The following is a 20,119-nucleotide window of genomic DNA, read 5'->3' as shown; positions in this document are numbered from 1 at the left end:
GTGAGTGTCTCACTTTTTTAAGGTCCCAGTGTTTTTTTGAGTTTTCTGAAATGTGTGTATTTTAATACAGTTCTGTTCCCTTTTCTCCCTCTTAGTCTTCCATCTGTCTCCTCCTTCCATCCATATCTAGAAACAGACAGCAAGAGTGGGAGGGGGATAAAGAGATAAGTAAAGAGACTAACCAGTGGGGACTGAAAAGCTTTTAGATAGAATGTTCCGGTAACCGGCCCTAAATCCCAAACTTTTACTCAGATTCTGTCCCTGCTTCTGAATCATGAGGGTCAGTGGGTCAGTTCTTGGTGTTGATTGATCATCCACAGGCAGTACAGTGCTAGGTTAGGTCCTATAGACTGGGGACAGGGGAAAATTATTTGGTACAGAGATCTCAGAAATTTATTCTTGCAATTAATTGTGATCACAAATGCCAAACTAAAAAATCTTATGCTTGGTTAAGTTTTGGTATCTTTGAAGCACTTATGGTAGCTGCTAATATAATACCATTATATTACTATATAATGGTATTCTCTTTATCCCTTTATATTCTCTTTATCCCTTTCTTCCTCTTCCTACTGCCTTTTTCTTTCTTCCTTCCTTTCTCTTTTTCCCTGTCTCTCAGCACTGGTAGCTCTCCAAACTCAAGTTGCTGAGCCCCAGAATACTTACTGTTTAGTTTCTCAAATGGTACATAACAGTGAAGAGATGGAGGAAGTGACCACACACACACATATACTACTGTGCTTACTCTAAAGGTTTTCCTTTTGAAGAAAAACCTTTAGCTCTGTAGCAAAAAGCATTTGCTCCAGGCCTGGGGACAGTGCTGGCTAAACTATGCTCTTTCTCTTCTTGGAAGGCCTCTGCCGTCAGAGTAGGCCTCCATATCACATATCAGTAGAACATTTGAAGCCAAGGGGTGAGACTGAGGATTAAAGGACCAGTGGCTACCTTTTGCACAATTAACTTAGAGTAGACCTCTTGAGAAGGAGTCCGCTGAGCCTCTCCATGGAGTCCAGTCAGGATCAAAGAGCCAGTGATCTAGCCCAGAAGTCACCAGTAGGTGGCAGTCACATCCCTCAGGGCCAGTCTTTGGCTTCCCCGTGGTTTTTTGAAGTTCCCTAACTGGTGTTTGAGACTCTCTAAGAAGAGAACTGTAGCTGAGAGTAGTGGTAGAATAGCTTAAAAATAGCACTGAGACGCCTGCCTTTACCACTACCCTTCCTCAGTTGGGAGAGGCCTAACAGAGGAGCATCCTTTCTTCTCTCTTCACTTTTTACTCAGAACTCACAAATGTGAGGAAGAACAGGCAGAGTTGTTTTACCACTTCCCTGTCCCTAAGGCCTCCCCTTGTCCCCCAGAGAATGTAAGGCCTGAAGTATGGCAGGCCCTCCCCCAAGAAAGAAGTGGATTAGGATAATAGAAAATGGGTCTAAAAGTTACCAGCACAAGTAGCTCAGGCTGAGCAGCTTGGCCAGCAGTTATATTTGGAATGCCACTGGCTTACAGAAAATAGGTGTGCCAGGAGAGCCGAGAGCTTATTTTCAAGGCTGTAGCATTCTCTCTCCCACGTCACACAGTGGATTCTCAGTAACTTTTTCCTAGCCAAGATGACTTACATTTTATTTAATGCAGATATCAGGAGTATTCTCCATCTTGGATGTCTTCTAATTCCTGGACTCTCTGCTTCTGGAACTGTTAGTCCCCTCTGTGAAAGCCTGTCCCAGGAGATATGTGGCAGGAGAGTATTGATACCTTGGTCCCCCACAACTCTTAATACTCTGCTTTGGAAAGAGGAAGGAGAGTTACACAAACAAAAAGATGTTTATGTAATTTTGTTTGACTTCTTCCTTTACCTCCTCCCTACTGCTAGAGTGGAAAGAACATATGTCAGGCAGAACTAGGTTCCCATCCCTGCTCTGCTGCATTAGCTGTGTGATCCTGGGTGTATGATTTAATTTCCCTGAGCCTTACTATCTTAACTGCAGATACAAGTTTTCTTATCTCCCTATAGGATTATTGTGAGGTTGTAATGAGATAATGTTTGTAAGTGAGACAATGTATATCAGTGTTATTTCCCCTTCTCTTCATAGCTTCTCCAGAGGCTATGACTGGAGAACCGATGAGGTGATTGAAATAGCTAGAGGGGAAGACGAGACAGAAAAAAATAACTCCCCATTAGTTGGTTTAGAACACACCATGTTCCTAATAAGCAAGTCCTCCTGCTTGAGGCTAGTGAAGGGACTGAAGGAACAAAAGCTAAAACTAGGCTATTTATATTTTATTCTTAAATCCCTCCATGTTTGCTTATGGGAGCATTTTTCATACTGCCCTCACAGCCTGGAGGAGCATAGAACAATCACTGGAGCAGGAGGAAGTAGGTGTGAACTGGCTTATTTTTCCTTCTCTGCCCTTGGGAGGCTGATGATCCTTGTGAATGAGCACTTCCTTCAGGAAAGCTGTGGTGTGAAATCAGGAGCATGCCTGGGAGAGCCGAGCCAGACCTTGGATGACCCTACAGAAGCGGGAATCCCTTCTCACGTGGGCATTCAGGGAGGGTTATGCGCCCCAGGAATCCTATGCTCAGGAAAAATGCTTGGGGAAAAAGCTGTGTTTGGGATCAGGCGGCAGACCCTGGCTCTGAGATGCTCACAACAGCTGCAGAGTTCTGAGTGGCTAATGGGGCAGAGTGTGCAGTGCGTCTGTACTTATAGGAGAGATTGCTTATTTGTCAGAGATGTGAAAACCATGAGCTGTCCTGGACTTGGTCTCCAGTCTGCTCAGAAGCTTTACTTTTCATGTGAAATTTCTTTTATGATTAACCTTGTTGTTCCTTCCCTTTCCTCCCCATCTCTGCCCCACCCCCACCCCTGCCTATGCCTCTCCCTGTACCTCCCTTTTCTCTTCCCTTTCCACATGTCTCTCTGCTGGTCCACAGCCAGTCCCGGCTCTGCAGCCCTCTCCACAGCCTGTTCAGTTCTCTCCAGGCTCCTGTCCCCAAGTCCTTCTGCCAGTCTCTCCGCCCCAGCAGTACAACATGGTATAAACTCCATTCCCCCTTTTTGTCTTGTCCGTGTGTGGCCTGTGTCTGGGCATGTCTGGGTCAGTCTGTGACAACCGTGCAAAACAGTTGTGCTGTTTAGAGGACCATTGTTAGAAGGTATTTCTTCTTAAGGGGCCAGCACAGGCTGAACTATACTTCATTCTAGTGACCTCATAACAGTACTTTAGGCATCAAAAGATGCCTAAATGTAAGACAGAGAAGAACACTGAATTCCCCTGAGTTTCAGGACAGGGAACAAAATCAGATGTTGGTCTAACCTGGGCTCCTCATCCTCTCTACCATGTGCATCCTTCATCTCATCTGCTCCCAGGACATGTCTGAGGAACCCAGTTTATTCTGTACAGAATGATTCTTTATAGTTTCCTTTAAAAATAAAAACACAGGGACTTCCCTGGTGGCACAGTGGTTAAGAATCCACCTGCCAATGCAGGGAACACAGGTTTGAGCCCTGGTCCGGGAAGATCCCACATGCCGCAGAGCAATTAAGACCGTGCACCAGAACTACTGAGTCTGTGCTCTAGAGCCTGAGAGCCACAACTACTGAGCTGCGTGCCACAACTACTGAAGCCTTCGTGCCTAGAGCCCGTGCTCTGCAACAAGAGAAGCCACTGCAATGAGAAGCCTGTGCACCACAACGAAGAGTAGCCCCCACTCACCACAACTAGAGAAAGCCCGTGCGCAGCAATGAAGACCCAACGCAGCCATAAATAAATAAATTTATTTTTAAAATAGTTGCAGATTTCTCTGGCACGACTGGTAAAAACTTAAAATGTTCCCCTATTTTACTATATTATTTTACATGAAAAATATCCTCTTCTGTTGAATAGCACATGCTGTTTAAATTGTTCGTACCCTGACTACAAATCCTCTGAAGATTTGATTTGTCTCATAGCTGATAACTTCTATCATGGTTATAGGAGCCCTGATTTTTTTTAAATTTTGTGTTAATCACACCTGTCTGCTTTTTTTTACTAGAAACCCCTCTTTCCTCCCATCTCTTATCTCCATTCTGAAAAGTTCTAGAATATGAACCTCAAAATAGTAACTGCAGTCCAGTCCTCCTGTCATCTATTCCTGCCCACTAAGGTAGCAAAATAGCTAAGATCATATCCCTGAAAAGTGAGTGAAACCACAGGAAAGCATTATCTTTTGTTTCTACTAGTTTCATTTGCAAAAGAACTTCTGCTCTGCCTGTGTATGTATATGTGTATTTTGATTACTGTCCATGGAGCAAAAAAGATGAGGAAGTTAAAAGACTAACCTATCACCATACAAGTGAGGGATGGAACACCCTCACTCTTTCTGCTTAGAGAAGAGGGCTGAGAGAGAAGGCAATTACAGACCAGCCAGTCAGTCTCGCCCTCCAGCTGGCCACTCACCCTGGCCTCCTTGCAGAGGTGAGAATTGGAAGTGGTTTCTGAAGGGCAGGAGAACTCTAGGCAAGTGTCAGAGAACAGGGGTGGAAATGATTGCAAGAGGGAGTAAGGAGATGAGCAGCAGGCGTTGGGAGCCCACCAGTCTTTCCACTGCATAGGCAGAGCTGGGGAGCCACATGAACCCACCCATAACCCACGCAAGGTGTTGTCTGGGTCCTTTATTATAAAAACGAGATTTATGACAATGTAGGGGCCCTTTGTATGGTTGGAGGCATGAGGAAGACAGGAAATGGAAAGATTTTGTAGGGTTTTTTCCCTACTAATTTGTCCTGTTTTCTCTATATATAGAAGTTGTGTCATTGCTCCCATCTCCCCAGGACTAATTCTAATAAAGATCATAATCAGAGTGACCATTGTTACCCCATATGTGGTAGGGAGACTGGGTCTGGAGTTGGGCTTCAAACAGCTGTTCAATTCATGACAATTTAAAACACCCTATGAGGGCTTCCCTGATGGCTCAGTGGTTAAGAATCCACCTGCCAATTCAGGGGACACGGGTTCGAGCCCTGGTCCAGGAAGATCCCACATGCCGCGGAGCAACTAAGCCCGTGAGCCACAACTACTGAGCCTGTGAACCACAACTACTGAGCTGCGTGCCACAACTACTGAAGCCCACACACCTAGAGCCCATGGTCTACAACAAGAGAAGCCACTGCAATGAGAAGCCTGTGCACCGCAACAAAGAGTAGCCCCCCTCGCCACAACTAGAGAAGGCCCGCGCGCAGCAACGAAGACGCAACACAGCCAAAAATAAATAAAATAAATAAATTTAAAAAAAAACACTTGTGAAAAAAATAAATAAAACACCATATGACAGAGGCTTAGGGCTAAAAAGCGCCTCCTAGGGCACACATGCAGGAGTGTCCCAAATTGGTGTAAGGAAGGAAGGCTGTAGAGAGGGCTACTATTTCTGTCTGTCTGTGGTAAAGCCAAAGACCTGGGGTTTGATATGACCTCAGTCTTTGGGTCTCCCTCACTCTCTCAACAGACAGATGATCTCAGCAACCCCTTTGGACAAATGAGCCTTAGCCGCCAAGGTTCTACCGAAGCAGCTGACCCTTCCTCAGCTCTGTTCCAGCCCCCACTTATCTCCCAGCACCCTCAGCAGACTAGCTTCATCATGGCTTCTACAGGACAGCCCCTCCCTACTTCCAGCTATTCCACCTCTAACCATGCACCACCTACTCAGCAAGTCCTGCCACCCCAGGGCTACATGCAGCCCCCTCAGCAGGTGAGTGGCTTGGGTTCCCAGTTTAAATCACTAATTCAGGGACTTCCCTGGTGGTCCAGTGGTTAAGATTCCGTGCTCCCAATGCAGGGGGCCCAGGTTCGATCCTTGGTCGGGGAGCTAGGTCCCACATGCTGCACCTACAGCCCCCATGCTGCAACTAAAAGATCCCACATGCCACAACTAAGACCCGGCGCAGCCAAATAAATAAATATTTAAAAAAAAATAAATCACTAATTCAGTTTGTCCAGTATTATAATCCTTCTTTCTTCCTCTAGTTTAGACAAATCAGAGGGGATAACTGTCCCCTACCTACCTCCATTTCCCCACCTTGACTTGAGAATTTTCTTTCTAGTCAGAAGGCCATCTTTCAAATAACACAAGTCCTTCCTGTTCTGTTTCAAACTTGTATACGAATGCTGCAATTGCAGGCCCAAAATAGCTCCGTTTACAGATTTCTGGGAATTAACCGTGATGTATTTAATAGTTTGGGGATGTTGAGGCTGAATTTGAGGGACTTTCTGATACATCTGTTTCCTCTTACCATAGATCCAGGTTTCTTACTATCCCCCTGGACAGTATCCTAACTCCAACCAGCAATATCGACCTCTCTCTCACCCGGTGGCCTACAGCCCCCAACGTGGTCAACAGCTGCCTCAGCCATCCCAGCAACCTGGTAAGAGGAACCGCTGATGTATGAAGGTAGTGAGTAAGGGAAGGGGGGAGACTGGGAAAGAGAATTACCTTCGCTGTTTAAAAAGCGGGGGGGGGGGCTTCCCTGGTGGCGCAGTGGTTGAGAGTCCGCCTGCCGATGCAGGGGACATGGGTTCATGGCCCGGTCCGGGAAGATCCCACATGCCGCGGAGCGGCTAGGCCCGTGAGCCATGGCTATTGAGCTTGCGCGTCCGGAGCCTGTGCTCCGCAACGGGAGAGGCCACAACAGGGAGAGGCCCGCATACTGCCAAAAAAAAAAAACTCATCAAAGAGCAGGAGGGACTTCCCTGGTGGCACAGTGGTTAAGAATCTACCTGCCAATGCAGGGGACACGGGTTCGAGCCCTAGTCTGGGAAGATCCCACATGCCATGGAGCAACTAAGCCCGTGCGCCACAACTACCGAGCCTGCACTCTAGAGCCCATGAGCCACAACTACTGAGCCTGCGTGCCACAACTACTGAAGCCCATGCACCTAGAGCCCGTGCTCCGCAACAAGAGAAGCCACTGCAGTGAGAAGCCTGCGCACCGCAACAGAGAGTAGCTCCCGCTTGCTGCAACTAGAGAAAGCCCGTGCGCAGCAACAAAGACCCAATGCAGCCAAAAAAAAAAAAAATAGATAGATTTATTTTTAAAAATAAATAAAGTAAAAAGCAGGGGGTGCAGGAGGCGGGGGCGGCAGGAATGATTAGGGTCCTGAAGAGGAACCCGTGATCTCCAGAAAAAGAAAAAGTAAAATAGAAGGAAAATTACTGAGAGAGTGTGACCTCCTAAACATTGTTGATACTATGCTAATGTCTCCTCTGCTTTGCCCATCCCTAGGTTTACAGCCCATGATGCCTAACCAGCAGCAGGCGGCTTACCAAGGCATGATTGGGGTCCAGCAGCCACAGAACCAGGGCCTGCTCAGCAGCCAGAGGAGCAGCATGGGGGGCCAGATGCAAGGCCTGGTGGTTCAGTACACTCCACTGCCTTCTTACCAAGTGGGTGCATTTTGTACTAGGAAAGATCACCCAGTCCTTGGGATGAGGAAAAGGAGGACAGTTTCCCACATCCTCCAGTCTGACAACTCAAACACTAAAACATTGTTCACTTTACCCCTAGAATTTTTAGGTTTTCTTCCTCTGAGAGAAGGCCCAGAGAGTCTGAGAACAGTCTTTATTTAAATTGTTTGGTTTTTATATAGCCATGCAAACGAGTATATGCCCAGAAAAGTAGGATCTAGAGGAAATTAGGCTCCTTCCTGTACATCACATGCCCATGGGTGAGGTTTGGAGAGGAAGGCAATGGAGGTAGCTCTAAGCATTTCCTTTACTCAGGTAAGGAGAATAGGAGTCTCTAAAGGTAGGGAAGGAGGTTAGAGTGTCCTGGTCTAGTGATGACTAGAGGCTGTTCTTTGGATGAACTCTTTGGGAGTAAGAGTGGTCATTCTCTTCTTGTCTCCACCCAGGTCACAGTGGGTAATGACTCGCAAAATGTGGTCCAGCCGCCTTTCCAGCAACCCATGCTGGTCCCTGCGAGCCAATCTGTGCAAGGGGGCCTCCCAGCAGGGGGCGTACCAGTGTATTACAGCATGATCCCTCCAGCTCAGCAGAACGGTACAAGGTGAGAACTCCCAGAGAGTTGGGGTGCATCTCCCACAGACCTTAGCAACTGTTGCACCATGGTTTTGTTTGCACTGGGAAAGAAAGGCAGGGGTAAAGATCCCAGTGATACCCTAAAGCAGGTAGAACATGAGGGAGTTCATTCTCCTTTTCTCCTTGTCATTTCGATATTTGCGTAAGAATTCATCAGCAGGAAAAATTCCTGCTTCGGAGACAGAGGCTTTATAATTTCCCCCATTTTTTGTTTTTCTAATCAGTGGGATTCAGAACTATGAGATAGAGACAGCTTATTATTTTAAAAAAGCAATTTGGAGTATACATATGTAAATTTCTCTGTGTACCTCTATATCCATGGATGAATCTGAGATAGCCTATTTCTATATGTGTATTTATATATATCTTAGTATAGCTCATAGCTAATAGAATTTTAGAGGTAGAAGTTACCTTAGAAATGTCTAAATATTTAGACATTTCTAAGTGTCTAATAGTCCACTCCCCTTGTTTTATTTTTCTCCCTTCTTTTATAAATGAGGAAATTCCAACTAAGGATGTTAAGAAACTTACCCAAAGTCACAGAAGTAGTTAGTAGAAGCAGAGCTGGGACTAGAACTCAAGTCTGGGCCTACCTCGATGTATTTCTGTATCTCTCTCAGTGTCCACATTTCTGTCTTTTTATATGTATGTCTCCACGTTGTCTTGAGTTTTGTGAGATTTTTCCCCATTTGTCTTTAGTTGACTATATGTGTTTGCCATTGAGAAAATATCCTAAATCTCCTTAGTTATTTTTGCCCATCTCTCTCTAGCACTTTAGCCCTGTGTGTCTGTCTCTGGCATTCTCTTCGTGTTTCTGCTGTGTTTCTCAGAGCGTGTGTGTGTGTGTGTGTGTGTGTACGCACACGTGTATGTGTTTGGTGTTTCTACACTGTTGGGAAGAGCATGTGTTACTAACATTCCATCTGTAGCACTGATTAGCAGCTTCCTAATTGAAAGATGATCAAGTACAAATATATATAATTAACTTTGAACTGATGAGTGATTTTAGAAATTGCATGGCAAATTGGTCTGGGAATGGCTTGGAGCTGCCTTGACTTCCCACAGGGGAGGCTCAGGAAGCAACAGCTGTCTGCCAGGAGTTGCGTTCCTCCCTCTACCGCTTTACCACTCTTCTCTTCTCCATCTCCCCAGCCCTTCTGTGGGGTTTCTGCAACCTCCTGGCTCTGAGCAGTACCAGATGCCTCAGTCTCCCTCTCCCTGCAGTCCACCACAGATGCCACAGCAGTACTCAGGTAAGAGGATAAAGAATTGAGGGGTCTTGGGCACTGGTGAGAGCAAACACTGCTGAAGGACTTGTGCTTTAGAGCTGGGAAGGACAAAGAGAGTTCAGGGATTGGCTCTGTCCCCAGCTGTGACCCCATCATGAGGGAAGACCAAAGTCCTAGCTGGCTGGTGTTTTCCAGAGGTGCTGAAATTGACCCCTCAAGAGGTGAGGTTGGTTGCCTGATCCCTATCCCTGGGGAGTCACATGTCGATTGAGTTCCTTGTTTTCTCTCCCTCTCCCTCTCCTTCTCCCTCTTTGCTGAATCCAGCACTACACTCACCACTCACATGCCTTTGAAACACAGAGTGCTTACTTCTGTCTGTTGCACTCATTCTTCCTGTAAACAGCTTTTCTTTTCTCTTGGGAGAAAACAAGGAAGGAGGCTGATAAAATGCTTTTAAAATGCTGATAAAATCAGCATTTTATCATAAAATGCTTTTAAAATCATATCTTAGATTTGTTTAGTGGTTTTTCATATGTGCTCGGATATACTGTGTCATTTTCATTCTCACTACAACTTAGTGAAGAGGAAATTTAAGACTCAAAGAGAATAAATGACTTGCCTAAGATCACAGTCCTAGAGCTTGAACTTGGGTCTTTTCACTTTCTGTAACCCATGCTACATCCTCAGTAACACATTTTCAACAGGTTTCTGTACTCTGTTCCTCCAGTAGGAAATAAATGGATATCATGTTAAATAGCTAAAGGCCTTCTTTGGAGGGGCCAGTTATCCCAGGTGAATAGACTTATGCCTTGCAGCCTCTCACTATCTGTCTTTGCCAAGAACTCCCCCAATACACCAAGTACAACTGCTCCTGTTTGTTTCCCTTTCACCCAACCCTGACATATCATTACGCTGTAGTTAAGTAGACTTCATGGGTTCTGGAGGGGAGGAGGTTAAGGTAGCCTCCAGCCATCCCCATGCAGCTCTATTGTGGGAATGTCAGGGTTCCCTCTTCTGGTGAGAAGGAGGTATTTTGCCAATTTTTCTCATTTTAGAAATGGAATATTTTTCACATAAGATTTTCTGTACTCTATGTTAGGTGCTCTGGAGTAGATTCCAGAATTAAGCTTGCTTACAAGACATGATTAGTTCTTACCTTCAATGTAATGACTTCTTCCTTTATCCAGACCAACCATGGATCTCTTACAGGATGAGGTTTTAAAATTCACCAACCTTTACTACTCTTCATTACATTATTGGTCTCTCTAGCTGTTTCTCCTAGTGTCCGCCAGGGGCACTTGACCTTGAAATTCCCAGCGGGGTATGGAAATTATAGAAACCAGCTCCAAGAACTGCTGTAGCCTGTGGTGGTGCTTGGCACCTCAGGGCATTTTCTCTCTTGTTTGTTAAAATAAGTGTGTGTGTGTGCATATGGGTATACTTGTATGTGAATTTTTGTATATATCCTTAGTGGTATATCAGTATATCTGTTGGGTCTCCGCAGTTATGTCTCTTCATCTGCAAATACAAGATGAATTAGAAACAAATCAAGTGAGAATAATTTTTCAGTACCTACTCTGGACCTAGTGCTGGGTTAATTAAGTAAACTGAAACAGCTATTGTTCTGAAAGTTGGCAGCACTAGAGATCTGGACTGGGATTGGAAGGAGATAATCTAGGCTTTTCCCAAATTAATAGAAATAGACAAAACCCTCTCCATCATCTGATTTCCTTGCTGCTTTAGAATTTTCTGTTTTATTTCCTTTCCTTCTGGCTACCCTGATTGACCCTAGGCTTCTGACTGACCCCTTGTACTTTTCCTAGATGATGGGACCCTCTCTTCCACTCACATCATCTAAGAGACCTATTCACCATAGCATCAATCTTAAAAGTCTTCAATCCCTGCTCATGGGAATTTAAGAGGAAGTGGAAGAAAAGAAAAAGTGCTTCTTACACCTTCCTTTCCAGTTTTCCCTTTACTGGAAAGATAGAAGGCTGGCACTCCCCACAAGGGCTGCTATGTCACCTTCAGAGGACAGTCACCTGCCCTTCTCCCATGTAGCAACATGGTCACTTTTCCAAAAATAAAGGTAGGGATTAGGATTGGCTGTTCCTAGAGCAATTGTTCCAGTTTATTAATACAGTTTTGTAGTTGCCCAGTTTACCCCCAGGCCTGGACGTTAATTCCTCCACTATGATATTAGATATAACCATAACCTCAGGAAATACTTTTCTTCCCACTAAAATAGTGACTTGCAGGTCTCTTGAGGTTTTTACAGGGATGCTTGTCTGGGGAAGAGGCACACAGACATGAAATGGCAGTGAAACCTATGCACAGACTCTCAACTCACAGTGACACAGCAGCAGGGCCAGAGTGAGGTACATACAGAAATAGCTTCTCACCTATTTACTGGCTCATTTTGTAGCTGAGGGCTTTCCAAAGCTGAGACTAACTCTTTTCAATCCCCACTCCCTGAAGATAACCCTCTCCCCCACCAAAAAAATGGAAAACTACGAAGATACTGTAGGATTCTGTCCTGTAATTTGGGAAAGATGCCTGTGGGATTTTATTTCTCTGGACATTCCTTTCCATAGATTTGATTTCAGATGGTAAGGAAGAAGCCTTATCAGTTTTCTACCTCAGCGATTTAAAAAAAAAAGCAAAAACTAAACAAAAGCAATTCTGCCAGACATAAATGTCATCTGTTTATATTTATGCGGTTTGCTCTGCCCAATCGACCTTTCTGCCCAGGTTTAATGATGCCACTTAAAAAGCCATTCACACGTTCCCTCTCCTTTCAGAGCTTTCAAGCTGAAATTGATTTCCTTATTCAACTCCCTTCTCCCCCTTCCCACTCCAACCCAGGCTCCTTCCCCCAACGTGATTATGTGGAAGCGCTGTCACTGGGCAGTGCTGTGGGGGGTTTTTGTTTTGGGAGATTTGGGGTTTTTTTGGCCACATGCATTAAGTAGCCACAGTTCAGCTGCTAATGGATGCCACCAGCTTCTGGCTTGAGGAAGAGAAGCATAAAAGTCATCTCATCAGCAGAGTAGTGCTCTCTGTCCTCAGCTGAGTGAAGGTACAACACTCCAGGCCAGCCGGAGAGGACTCAGTGAGGGGAGGAGCTCAGGAATGAGGCTGCAACTAGGAACCCTGCCTTTGCTTTCCTTGCGATCAGAGAAAATAATATGAGGACTTTGTTCTCTTTCCCCCTCCACTTTAGCCCCCTAATAGCTCCTTACAGCTACATGTTGGTATTAGAAAGAACTTCTACTGCCTTGCTTATGCGCACACCCTACATACTCACACATCCTCTACCTTTTCCTGGCCCAGGGCAATAGGCTCAGGTTATAAGCTGCCTTCCAGAAAAGCTATACATTTGATTATTTTTACGTTGGCCCCCTCAGGTAGCAGTGAGTTGTCTGAATAAGATCAGTTGCAGATTTGTGGGTAAAGAATATGGGAGCAGGTGCAGCTCTTAGGGTGGGGAAGTACAATGCCCAGAGCAACTATAGTAAAGGGGGAGTTGTTAAATGCATGACACCTCACAACTGTACAATTTTCCTGTGGCCCTTTTACAAGCCATGCTGATGAATACCCTGTCCTCTTTGGCAGGGGAAGGGGAGAGGTGAGCCTGTCGAGCCTGTCACTCTGAGTATTTGTGCTGTCTGCTTATATGAGCCCTAGAGGATGGGGGTGGGCACAAACTGGGGAATAGGGTACAACAGATGCTGTGTCTACTGAGCTATTCTCTGAGACCTCCCACTGTTTCTTTTCCTTTCCTTTGACCGATGCTACCTGAGAAAAGCAATCACGCTCACTTCCCAGCATGACTGGTGCCCAGGGCAGAGGCTGCAACATTTCCCAGCACAGGAAGCAGTGCGATGGCGGCAGCAGTGGCAGCCCCAGAGCACTGAGCCATGAAGGCAGCAGCATTGCAGCAGGTTTTCAAGCTAGCGACCCTCAGTCCCATTTCTCTACCACCAGACACACACATGAACTCAGCCTGTCCATCCACAGAAATATAGTCTGGAGGGTCAAGGGCAAAGCCTCATGCTGGACAGTCCCCCGTGGGGAAGCAGAGCTCCTGCTCATCTCTCCCAGCAGAAACTGTCTATCAAACTGCTTCTCCGTGACCCCTTACCTTGCTTTTCACCATGAGGAAGAGTCAGGACTTAATGTTCCTCCCATTGAGCCCTTTCCTTCCCCCAGACTGTGAGAGGGTAAGACCATATCTATGGTTGCCTGGGCTAAAACCTCAGGGCTGCATCCAGTCAGTCACCTTGAACCTGTCAGTAAAACCTTCAGAGAGTCTCACCCTCCCACTCCATTTCTGCTGTCACTGCTCTAATTCATAATCACTTTGTTTTGTTTCAGTAGCCTCCTAACTAGTCTTCTGGTCACTAGTCTCTCCCTCCCTTTAGCCATCTTACATTCGGCCACTTGGGTTAGCTCTCTGAAACACAAGTCCTGTTCCCAACACCTACAGGATACAACCCTTACCAGAATGTGCTTCAAACTCTGACACCAGCTATTTGTTTAATGTCTGACTCCCTAATAGACTGTTCATTCCATGGGGTAGAGACCAGTCTTTTTTGTTTGTTTGTTTTGTATACCCAGTGCCCAGCATAGGAACTGGCACATAGACAAATGTTCAATAAACATTTGTTGAATAAATGAATAAATGTATCTCAACTCCTGCTACTTCCCCTACATAGCCCCTGTGCCTTAGCACCTTGAATTATTTGTCATTTCCTGAGCATGACATACATCTCTATGCCATTCCCTCTACTTGAAATGTTCCCAGTTCACCCAACCCTTGTCCAAGAATTATATCCTGCACATTTATCTTCTCCAGAACAACCAGAGATCGCTGACTTATCTGCAGCCATTACCAGAAAAGCCTGCACGTGCCTGCAGCCCTGGCCCAGGCCCCAGACTGGGACCTGTACCATGCCCAGACATTTGAGCAGTCTGACCTGGGAACTTTGACAGAAATGAAGTAGTTTTCTGCCAAGCATACCAAAGTACCCCCCACCAGGTGAAGGCCAGGAGGGCATTGGCATCTTCCATTCAAACTTCCACTGGTTCGAAGTTTCCGCTGGTCTGAGAGAGAGTCAGAGACCAAATCAGCAACTATCTCAGATTCCTGGCAGGACACAGTTTAAGTGACCCTGAAGCCAGTAGGTGGATTTGCTTACTGGCTTTCCCACTTAGGGTTAGCTGACAGGCCTAAAATGTAGTTTGAATGCACAACCAACTGCTTTTTTCCTGCCACCCAGGAGTGTCACCTTCTGGACCAGGTGTGGTGGTCATGCAGCTGAATGTCCCTAATGGACCCCAGCCCCCCCAGAACCCATCCATGGTCCAGTGGAGTCACTGTAAATATTACAGCATGGACCAGCGGGGGCAGAAACCTGGAGACCTGTACAGTCCTGACAGTAGCCCCCAGGTGAGTCCCTGCAACCCAGCTTTGTCTTAGCAGGGAGGTAACCAGATTCTTCTCAGGAAGTAATCTTTGCCATTGACTGAGCAACCTCTGTTACTTGTCTTTCCCTGGGCACTTTTTGGGAAGAAACACAAGAAATAGAGGAGAGCATCTTCTTTCAAGGAACCTAAGATTTAAGGTAGCAGATGGGACACATGCTTGAAAATGCTAAGGGAATGCTTAAAACAGTATGTCAAAAAGTGGATGTTAAAATAATACAAACTGGGCTTCCCTGGTGGCGCAGTGGTTAAGAATCCGCCTGCCAGTGCAGGGGACACGGGTTCGAGCCCTGGTCCAGGAAGATCCCACATGCCACGGAGCAACTAAGCCTGTGCGCCACAAGTACTGAGCCTGCGCTCTAGAGCCGTGAGCCACAACTACGGAGCACACGTGCCACAACTCCTGAAGCCTACGCGCCTAGAGCCCCCACCATGAGAAGCCTGTGCACCGCAATGAAGAGTAGCCCCCGCTCGCCGCAACTAGAGAAAGCCCCCGCGCAGCAGTGAAGACCCAACGCAGCCAAAAATAAAATAAATTTTAAAATAATAATAACACAAACTAATTAGGGACTAGGGCTAGTTTGAAGGAGCAGTCTGACTTTGACAGAGTTCAGCAAGAGAAGTTTCCTGAGAGAGGTGACTTTTTTTGTTGTTTTGAGAGAGGTGACTTTGTTTTTTGTGTTTTGTGGTACGCGGGCCTCTCACTGTTGTGGCCTCTCCCGTTGTGGAGCACAGGCTCCGGACGCGCAGGCTCAGCGGCCATGGCTCACGGGCCTAGCTGCTCCGCGGCATGTGGGATCTTCCCAGACCGGGGCACAAACCCGTGTCCCCTGCATCAGCAGGTGGACTCTCAACCACTGCGCCACCAGGGAAGCCCATGAGAGAGGTGACTTTTAAGCCAAGCCACAGGAATATCCAGAGGGTAATGCTTGGGGTATGTATGATGTGTACTCCTCTCTCTCCCACAGGCCAACACACAAATGAGCAGCAGCCCTGTCACATCTCCTACTCAGTCTCCAGCACCCTCTCCTGTCACCAGCCTCAGCAACGTCTGCACAGGACTCAGTCCCCTTCCTGTCCTCACACAGTTCCCCCGTCCTGGGGGTCCAGCACAGGGTAAGGGGTTAGATAAGGGCTGGTTGCTGTCAAATTCACCATTCGCATCCCATTCCCAAGTGGGGAGATCGAGAGGGCAGCAACAGGCAGGGAAGCGGTGTGGCTGGTCATCCAACTCTGGCCCTGTTCAGGCCAAAGACACCTGCCCCTCTTTAGTGCTGCCCATAGTTAATTTACTCTAGATCTCCGTTAGATTTTTAGTATTTACTTCCAAGTCCCTGGTGACTATGAGCCAGGGAAAAGAAGTTCACTGAACTTTCTAATGAACAACCAAGAGTTTAATCCATCAGTACTGAGTCTGAGGGTTGGGAATATGGGGTGGTGTCAGAAACGGTATTTGTCAAAAACGTTATGGTTTTAGAAGAGGGAATACTGGATTTGAGTTAAAAGACTTGGGTTCAAATTCTAGTTCTACAACTAACTAGCTTTGTGATGTTGAACATGTTACTTAAACTTAAAATGGGACCTCAGTTTCCTAATATATAAAATGAGGTTAATCACACATAAGATGGAAATAATCTTATCTGCTTTCTGCCGTGGCTATCAAAAGCAGTATAAAAATAACATGAAAATATGGTTTAAAACTTCAGAGTGCTCTGAAATATAGTATTTATCACCAATAATAGGTAACACATGGTACTTAATATGTATCAAGCATTGCTATAAGTGCTTTACTTATAAGTACTTTACTTTATAGGTGCTATAAGTGTCTTATAGTCATTTAACCTCAGCAGTGCTAATGAGAGGAAAACATACCCAACATCCCATTTTCAGTAACAGAGCCAGGATTTGAACCTAGGCAGTCCGGCTGTAAGTCTGTGTTCTTCTCCACTGCATTGTATTGCCTCTCATGTGAGTCAGAAACTTGAGCCCTGGGTTTAAGGTGAGAAGAAACTATATGAGAAATAAAAGACAGTCATAAGGGTCTGTAGGTTTCCTCCAGGGCCTTTTGTCTTCAATGGACAGAGCCCTTCTTCAAAGGTGAAGGAACCTAATAACTCCTTTTGTCTGAGCTACAGCTGAAAGCCAAGGGGTTTAGGAAGAGAGACAACTCTTAAATCAGTGACATGGGCACTCCTATCATAGATGAAGTAGGAATAGTATGCATTGTTGCCGTCCATCTCCAAAGCCCCATGAAGTCTCATAAAAGTCATACCATGTAGTTCAAACTCCCAGAAAACCATCTGCTCTTCCTCCCTAGGTGATGGTCACTACTCCCTCTTGGGCCAGCCATTACAGTACAATCTGTCCATCTGCCCTCCCTTGCTCCATGGCCAGTCAACTTACACGGTGCACCAGGTAAGGGTGTCTCCTATCAGCCTTAGGGCCATCAGAGTCCCCTTCTCATCCAGGCCTCTGCTTCTGAGCCATCCACCTCAACTAGCTGGGTGGACAAGAGAGACAACACAGAGAGAATGGACGAAGTGGGAAGAGCCTTTACCCCACTCCTGTACGCATTCCTCTCACCCCTTCCCCAGTGCCAAGAGGGAGAGGCTCTTTGTTTCTCAGTGGCCACTCTCTGGCCAATCTGACTGCCTGGTGGGATGGGGTTCTCAGGGTTGGGTACTGCTCCTTAATCTCTCAGACAGACTGGGATGTAAGGCAGTCATTGTTTACCTGGAATGAGAGTTATCTTTCGAATGTTGAAGGGACAGAGTGGATTGAAGCATGGAAACCGGAGCAAGAGACAAGCACTCAAATCTGCCTCCACTGACCTGGGGACAACAGACGTTGGTGAGTGACAGGATGCTGAATTCCCAAAAGAAGGTGCTTAACCCCTCCAGCCTTGCATTACCAGCCCAGGATGGTGAGAAAAGCCAGCTTAGGGTAGGGAGTCAAAAGAGGACCTTTTCGTACTCAAAAGCAAGGAGAAGCTGGAGAAGTGAGGTGTCTCAGTCCTCCTTACCAAGCCATTCCAAGTCCTAGGGAAGATGAGGGTGAAAATTTGGAATAACACAATGATGGGGCTTGTTGAGCCTGCTATTAACAGACAACCTTGTGGAAGTGGTCCTGACGCTGATCTAGGATGTCTACCTTTGGTAGTTCTAGACCCAGTTTAGGAGAGGCTTGATAAGAGAATATGGGGGAGTAACTTTCCTCCTGCAGGCCTTCCATACTAGGCATAACAAGATCTCTTGGGGTTTCGCCTACTGGAGCAGTTTGCTAAACAAGGTAAGGAAGGGAAACTGACTTCCCTAGATGATAAGAAAGAGGAATCTACCTGGACCAGCCTCTGGGAAGGGAATGGAACATATTTCAGACGGAGCTATTAACTTTGTGAAATAACATAACCAAAAGCCACACTTCCTTCACAGTAATTGCACCCTGTGAGAGAACTGAGGTATAGGTTTCCAGATCTTAAATCTGCGATTCTGATTCCCAGTCTCCTCTTGCCTACATCTCTAGGCTAGGAGAAGAGAAAGTTTCCTTTGTGTCTTCTAGTTGCCCTGATCAGAGTCTGGATGGTAGGGAGTTGGGTTGATTTGGGGAGGGAGGAAAGGACTAAGTGAGAAAGGCTGGGCTTTTGAGGACATTGTATACAGACTTGGTCAGCTGGATGCTCCTCTGCTGGGCTGCTGGCCAGTCCTTCCTACTCTATACCTCTTACAACCATGTCCTGTCTCCTCCCCTTCCAGTCCTGGGACGGGTGCTGGAGGTGACAGATCTCCCTGAGGGCATCACCCGTACCGAGGCGGACAAACTCTTCACTCAGCTTGCCATGTCTGGCGCCAAGATCCAGTGGCTCAAGGATGCTCAGGGGCTGCCTGGTGGGGGTGTGGGGGACAACGGTGGGACTGCTGAGAATGGCCGCCACTCGGACCTTGCTGCCTTGTACACCATCGTGGCTGTGTTCCCCAGCCCTCTGGCTGCCCAAAATGCCTCCCTTCGCCTCAACAACTCTGTGAGTCGCTTCAAACTTCGAGTGGCCAAAAAGAACTATGACCTGAGGATCCTGGAGCGAGCCAGCTCCCAATAAATGGAGGAGAAGAAGGGACCAGCATGGCAGGGGTGGGGCAGGGTAGAGGGGTCAAGGGGTCCTGTCAGACCACAGACAGAGGCAGAAGGTAAGGTAAGGTCCACAGACAGACACTAAACTGGAGCCTAAGACAGTAGGGATGAAGATGGAAACAGAGACAGACACTCACACTGGCACTGAACTCTTTCTCACTCCCCTGCCAAGGGTCCCTCTTTTTCCCTGGTTGGCCCCATGTCTGCTTCCCTCTCCTTCCCATCCTCTTCTATGATTTTTTATCTCTTCTCTCACCATGCAATTAATTCTTTCATATTTTTTGGTCAGGTAGAATTGGGAGGGTCCCACACTCCCATGTTCTCCTATTTCCTCACCATCCCAAGCTCCCTTTTCTTTTTTGGTCCTTATGAATATATTTATATGGACAGAATTAAGAAAAATGAAATTGATTTCCCCTTTCTCCCACCCCATCTTATCTCCCCAAACCCCACAGAGTTAAAACTTGGGCCTCCCTCCACCCCCCAGAACACTTGTATATTGTTTGTTTGAGGTTTGTGCTGCAGTAACAGACACAGTATTTAATTGCACATACAGATGTTTGCTGGGTATATTCACTGTAAATTTTATTTAATCTGATTTTTTGTTTGTTGGGGGGTTCTTCGGGGGGGTTGATTTTGTTTTTAAATATAAAAAGAAAATCTGTCACTGGACATCAGTCCGTTTTCTGTTGCCACCCTGGTATGGGTGGGGTCGGAGGGATTTGATGCGGGCTGGGATGGCTTTCTCTGGCATATGCACACATATCTTCCTAACACTATTCCCTGCATCCTGTCCTACTCCTTACAAATAATTCTGATAAATGGCTGGGTCTGTAATGGGACTCTGCCACTAACTGTGGTGGTTTATCAAGCACATCACTCTCAACTCTGGACCTCTGAGTTCTTACCAGTAAAATAAGAGACTTGGACTGACTAGGCGACCTCCGAGGTTCCTTCCACCCTGTTCATTCTGTGGTACACATTTAGGGCCCTGGTAGCTAAGCCAGAGGAGTGTGAGTGACGTCCAAAACTGGGTCGAGATGCTTGCTTCATACCTGTCCATCTCATATTCTGAAAACTCTTCAGGGATGGAGGACTTGGGCCTTTCTTTAATCCCAAAGCCAGAGGATTGGGTTCTACCTGGCAGGAACAGAACCGCATGTTTCTTACAATAAAAGCTACATCAATCGAACTTGCTGTGCCAAGATGT

At 46.4% G+C, this 20,119-nt stretch overlaps 1 protein-coding gene across 21 annotated transcripts in view; it reads left to right on the top strand.

The window, feature by feature from the left end:
- R3HDM2 (R3H domain containing 2) overlaps nt 1-20,093 on the top strand; it is a 148,338-nt gene extending 128,245 nt beyond the window's left edge. For 13 of the 21 annotated variants that reach the window (XM_082665723.1, XM_082665719.1, XM_082665736.1 and 10 more), the window contains 11 exons: nt 2,930-3,031; nt 5,480-5,722; nt 6,269-6,395; nt 7,254-7,414; nt 7,882-8,036; nt 9,221-9,321; nt 14,580-14,749; nt 15,753-15,900; nt 17,102-17,199; nt 17,550-17,634; nt 18,537-20,093. In XM_082665723.1, the coding sequence (XP_082521849.1) occupies nt 2,930-3,031; nt 5,480-5,722; nt 6,269-6,395; nt 7,254-7,414; nt 7,882-8,036; nt 9,221-9,321; nt 14,580-14,749; nt 15,753-15,900; nt 17,102-17,199; nt 17,550-17,634; nt 18,537-18,877 (1,731 nt within the window). In that variant the 3' untranslated portion in view covers nt 18,878-20,093. The remainder of the gene's footprint in view (nt 1-2,929; nt 3,032-5,479; nt 5,723-6,268; nt 6,396-7,253; nt 7,415-7,881; nt 8,037-9,220; nt 9,322-14,579; nt 14,750-15,752; nt 15,901-17,101; nt 17,200-17,549; nt 17,635-18,536) is intronic. The other 8 variants (XM_082665725.1, XM_082665729.1, XM_082665726.1 and 5 more) reach the window with 1 other exon arrangement.
- Nucleotides 20,094-20,119: the final 26 nt, after the last annotated feature.

The sequence above is a fragment of the Grampus griseus genome (genome assembly GCF_964374135.1).
Source record: "Grampus griseus genome assembly, chromosome: 11".
NCBI lineage: Eukaryota > Metazoa > Chordata > Mammalia > Artiodactyla > Delphinidae > Grampus > Grampus griseus.
The sequence above is the reverse complement of the archived record's forward strand: the minus strand, read 5'-3'. Positions and strand labels throughout refer to the sequence as shown.